Raw genomic sequence first — 5,006 nt, 5'->3', positions numbered from 1 at the left:
AAAAAAAAAAAAGAACTAGTATTACGGAAACTGGTTCTTTTGTGGGTTGACTGGGGTTGATGGGGCTTAGCTGGATGATTTCTGATCGATGTGATATCCGCGGAGGGCTACAGTCAGTAGGGAACTTGACTAAGCTGTGTATACACGCAAGTGAACTGTCAGGCAAAGGTCTGGAAACAAACACAGTGATCTTGAAATATTGCAAATAAACCAAAAGGAAAATGGTATAAAATTCATTAAAACTCAGTTTGTGGGCAGGCCCTTCAGACACAGTGGATGTGTAAACCAAGCCCCGCTCTAGGTAAAGGGTTACGGGACCACATGAGTACAGCACTTAGCACGACACCTGGGCCATGGTCAGTCAATGGTAGTTTCCCTCTCCTGTGAGGCATGTGAGATGTCAGCGAGTCAGGCACATCCTGGGAACTCAGCTCCCGTTTGCGGGACTTGAGACCCCCAATGTAGGAGAAGAGAGAGTGGGATAAACGGCCTCCACTTACCTTGTTCCTCATCTCCAGCACTTCCTGGGGGTCGGTATAGAGAGGCACAAATTGGTTTGGGTTTTCGATGCGAATTGGCATGCCACTGCTGGATTTCTCCACCTCGTCAGCCTTCATCCACTGCACAAACACAAGGCCATGGGGCTGAGGTGAGGGAACAGGCCCATGCGTCCTCCCTGGTGGTCCACCCATGAGATGTGGGCCCAACGGCCTGCGTGGAAGGTCAGCAAGCCTACTCATAGACACTCTCTCTTCTTGGACATCTTTGATGTCTGTCTCCAGGAGCAGAGAAAGGCAACAGATGACCCAGTTACCAATGAAGGCCCTCAGGCCAAAGGTCAGCTATAAAGAACGTCCAAGAGTCGGGGTCAGAACCTTGGGAACCAGCTTTGACACACAGGCAACCATTTGGGCTTCAGTATTAGGTAACTTGATTTGAGTTTGGAGAGCTTCATATTGTTTGTTTGTTTGTTTTTTGAGACGGAGTCTCCCTCTATTGCCCAGGCTGGAGTGCAGTGGCGCGATCTCGGCTTACTGCAAGCTCCGCCTCCCGGGTTCATGCCATTCTCCTGCCTCAGTCTCCTGAGTATCTGGGACTACAGGCTAATTTTTTTGTATTTTTAGTAGAGATGGGGTTTCATCGTGTTAGCCAGGATGGTCTCGATCTCCTGACTTCGTGATCTGCCTGCCTCGGCCTCCCAAAGTGCTGGGATTACAGGCATGAGCCACCGTGGAGAGCTTCATATTGTTTTATGAAGAGCTATTCTGTTTGGCTATTGGCTACCTTTATGTTAATGAGAAATTGAGAGCCTGTGGGTGGGGAGAGGGAGAGAAAAGGTAACTTCATAGAAGTGACTGTACAGCCCGCCTCCTGGACTTGCATCAGATCTGAAGTCCCAATGTTAAATGCTCCTCCCTTGAATTTCCCAGAAGCCCCCTGTGGATGTGGGAGAAAGAAACAGAAACCAACTGGTTCTGGGTCATGTGCCTGGTCCAACTGCCTTCTGGAGAAATCTGCTCCTTAGATCCAAAAACTCAGGCAGAGGTCAAGGAGGAAGCAGTCAGGGGCTCAGTGGACCTGAGCAGCTGCTCCCAGAGGCCAAACAGGAAGCCCAAAGAGGATGCTACTAACCTGGGGCAGGAGAGGTTTGTTCTGTTCCCGTTTTAAAGCTGCTTCATCCTGCAAATGCAGCCTGCCCCTCTCTGCCCGGGTCTATCCTGGGCTCCCCCTTACCGTGGTCTTGGGTCGGGGGCTGCCCATGCTCCTCTGGACCTCATCAGCCACATTGACCCGCAGGTAGGTGTTGGGCGTGTTGAGCCAGCGGGTCTTCTCCTTCTGCTGCTTCTGGGCATGCTGTCGCAGGGCGGGCACTGGGGCACCATCCTCCTCAAACACGAAGGCTGTGACTGTGGCTGGAATCTCCACCTCACTTTTGTGTTTGGTTTTCTCTTGAACAAAGGGGTGGCGGTACGTGTAGCCCGTTCTGTAGCCCTAAAAAGGACAAAAACAGAACCACTTATGGGGTGAGAAAAAAGGCCTGTACATGCACATACACGCACACACACCTTTCCTTCCATCTGCTTAAAGGACTCTTCATGTAAACCCAAATCTCCATTAAACAATCTAGGCTTTCCAGTCTTCTGGTATATTTCAGAACTGTTCCCTCCTCCTGGTCCCCCAGCCCCTCTCTTTCTCTGCCCCAACAAGTCCTCTGATCTGGGCTGAGAAAATCCCTAGACCTTTGTGGACCAGACAGACAGAGCTCCTCATCCAAATGGAGCCAAAGATTTCCTCTGGTCCAGTGGCTCCCAGCCCTGGCCACACACTGGAATCACTGGGGGAGCTTCACACAAACACTGACACCTGGGCCCTGAGGCAGAGTTGCCCACTGAATCAGATCACAGTGTGGCCTGGGCTACAGGATCTTTAAAAGCTTCCCAGCTGATTTACCAGTCACCCCTCCTTTCCTTGACTCTGAAGCTCCTTAACAATTTAGGAACCCTGAAAGCAGACTCAAGAACATTGCTGTCCCCTAAGCAAGGCCACGTCCCTCAAAGCTGGAGCTGACTGCTTCTTGGAGAGAACAAACATTCTGGAATCTTGGCAGCTGTTGGAGCAATATTCAACTCTCCTTGTCTTCTTTTATTTTTAAATTAAAATGGCATTAAGGTATTTTTCTGATTATAAAGGAAACACAGATCCATGTAGAAAAATTAAGCAAAATTAAAAAATAAGGAAAAAACTGAATTTTATGCAAACTCCCACCCCAGAGACAACCACTAAAAACCTTTCCAGTCTTATCTCTATGCATACACATGTGTGTCCACGTATGTTTGATACTAGTAAAATGGCTATTTCCAATTACATATAATGGCTACTTAACTATTTTCCTTTGTAAATTGTTTATGTTCTCAGCCCATTTTTCTTTTTTTTTGTTGAGACGGAGTCTCGCTCTGTCGCCCAGACTGGAGTGCAGTGGCCGGATCTCAGCTCACTGCAAGCTCCGCCTCCCGGGTTTACACCATTCTCCTGCCTCAGCCTCCTGAGTAGGTGGGGCCCGCCACCTCACCCGGCTAGTTTTTTTGTATTTTTTTTTTAGTGGAGACGGGGTTTCGCCGTGTTAGCCAGGATGGTCTTCATCTCCCAAAGTGCTGGGATTACAGGCTTGAGCCACCACGCCCAGCCTCAGCCCATTTTTTCTATTGATGTTTCTCTTTTTCACATTGATTTGTAAGCTCTGTAAATTAAGAATATTAATTTTTTCACTATCATAGATGGTGAAAATATTTGCCTCCATACTTTGTCTTTTACCTTGTTTATGGTGGGGGAGTGGTTTATAGAAATGCACGTTTTGAATTGTTTAATATCATATCTATCAATATTTGTCATGATTGCAGACTTTTCTGCCATGCTTGATAGGTCTTCCCTAACACAAGGGTATCAAAAACATAAATCTATGTTTTTTAATACCCCTATGAGTTCACTTTTTATGTTTACCATTTTGATAAACCAGGAATTTATCTTGTTGAAATAAATGAAGTAGCAATCTGCCTCAGTTTTCTTTCCCAGATGGCAAATAGTCTATCTTTCCCCCACTGATTTATAAAGTGCCTGTTTTTCCTGTGTTAAATTCTCATATATTTTGGATCTATTTCTGGATTCTCTGAGCTGTTGCGTTGTTTTGCACGTCCATTCTGCTAGTGCCATGCCTTTAGTTGCTAAAGTTTTACCACACTTTGTCATGGTGGAATTAGTATTCCTAATTACTTTTATTTTTGTAACATTGTCCTAGCCATCCTGAATTTCACATGGAAGGGCATTTTGTCAAGTCCTTGTACCTTCCCCCATTTTTGAAAAAAATCCATTGAGTTTACTGATTAATTTTGGGAAAGTAACGTCTTTACCCTATTGAAACTTTCTAACCAAGAATAAATTATAGCTCTTCACTGACTTCGGGTTTTCTCTGATGTCTATTAATAAAGTTTTATGGTTTTAAAAAATGGATTCTGCTTTTTAATATTTTATGATTGTACTCCATTTGCAAACAGGATTATTTTCTCCCATTATTACATTTTCAAAGTAGTTAATGTTAAAACACAAAAACTTCTAATTTTTGTATATATTTGCATAATTGACCACCTTAAACTGAAATCACCTTTGCAAAATTATGACAGTAAGATAAGTAAGATATGACATGGCTGACTCTGTCTTGCTTCTAGCCTCACAAGCTGGCTGGCTTTGCTCATTCCTGGATGTGAGCCAAGCTAACTTCAGGAGAAATTTAGTTTATAGTGTAAATGATGACAGCCCTTCCCAAAAACTAAACTGCCCTTATAAAACTAATGAAAGACCACCAAGTTAGGAAGAGGAAAGGGGCCTGAATTTTCTAAGATGTAGGCATAGTTAAATAATTACCAGCCATTATTCCAGAAGTCACACGATTTACAACTTCCCCAGTTACTCCTGTAAATAATATCACTATCGTAGAACCTAAGATTGGCCTTTGGAGATATCTTTTCAGGCTTTTGCATTTCTGACAACTGGGTGGCCCTGGGACTCGGTCAGTCCTGTGGCCCCACCCATAGGCAGACTCAGTGCACAAGTACCATATTCCACACTCCTATGACTGTATCCCCAACCAATCAGCAGCACCCTTACCTTAGCCCTCTACCCACCAAACTATCTTTGAATCTTCCTGGCACAGTGGCTCACACCTGTAATTTCAGCACCTTGGGAGGCTGAGACAGATGGGTCACTTGAGCCCAAGAGTTTAAGACCAGGAATCTTTGAAAAACCCCCTTTGAAAAATTCCTAACCTCTGAGGCTTCAGTGAGATTGATTTGAGTCTGTCTCCCACATGGTGTGGCCAGGCTCGCATCAGTTAAACTCTTTCTTTACTGTAATGCCATGGTCTCTGTGAAATGATTTTGCTTGTGTAATGGGCAGGAAGAACCCATCAGGTGGTTATAAAAGTATTCTCATTATTTCTAATATTTTTTTCAGTT

At 44.8% G+C, this 5,006-nt stretch overlaps 1 protein-coding gene across 4 annotated transcripts in view; it reads right to left on the bottom strand.

Annotated features, from left to right (window-relative positions):
- The window catches only part of ADD2 (adducin 2 (beta)), a 109,973-nt gene that overhangs the window by 17,587 nt on the left and 87,380 nt on the right, over positions 1–5,006 (bottom strand). For all 4 annotated transcript variants that reach the window (XM_011945220.1, XM_011945219.1, XM_011945222.1 and 1 more), the window contains 2 exons: positions 1,735–1,992; positions 501–620 (listed from right to left, as the gene is read on the bottom strand). In XM_011945220.1, the coding sequence (XP_011800610.1) occupies positions 501–620; positions 1,735–1,992 (378 nt within the window). The remainder of the gene's footprint in view (positions 1–500; positions 621–1,734; positions 1,993–5,006) is intronic.

Source organism: Colobus angolensis, unplaced genomic scaffold (assembly GCF_000951035.1).
Source record: "Colobus angolensis palliatus isolate OR3802 unplaced genomic scaffold, Cang.pa_1.0 Scaffold24, whole genome shotgun sequence".
NCBI classification, from domain to species: domain Eukaryota; kingdom Metazoa; phylum Chordata; class Mammalia; order Primates; family Cercopithecidae; genus Colobus; species Colobus angolensis.
The sequence above is the reverse complement of the archived record's forward strand: the minus strand, read 5'-3'. Positions and strand labels throughout refer to the sequence as shown.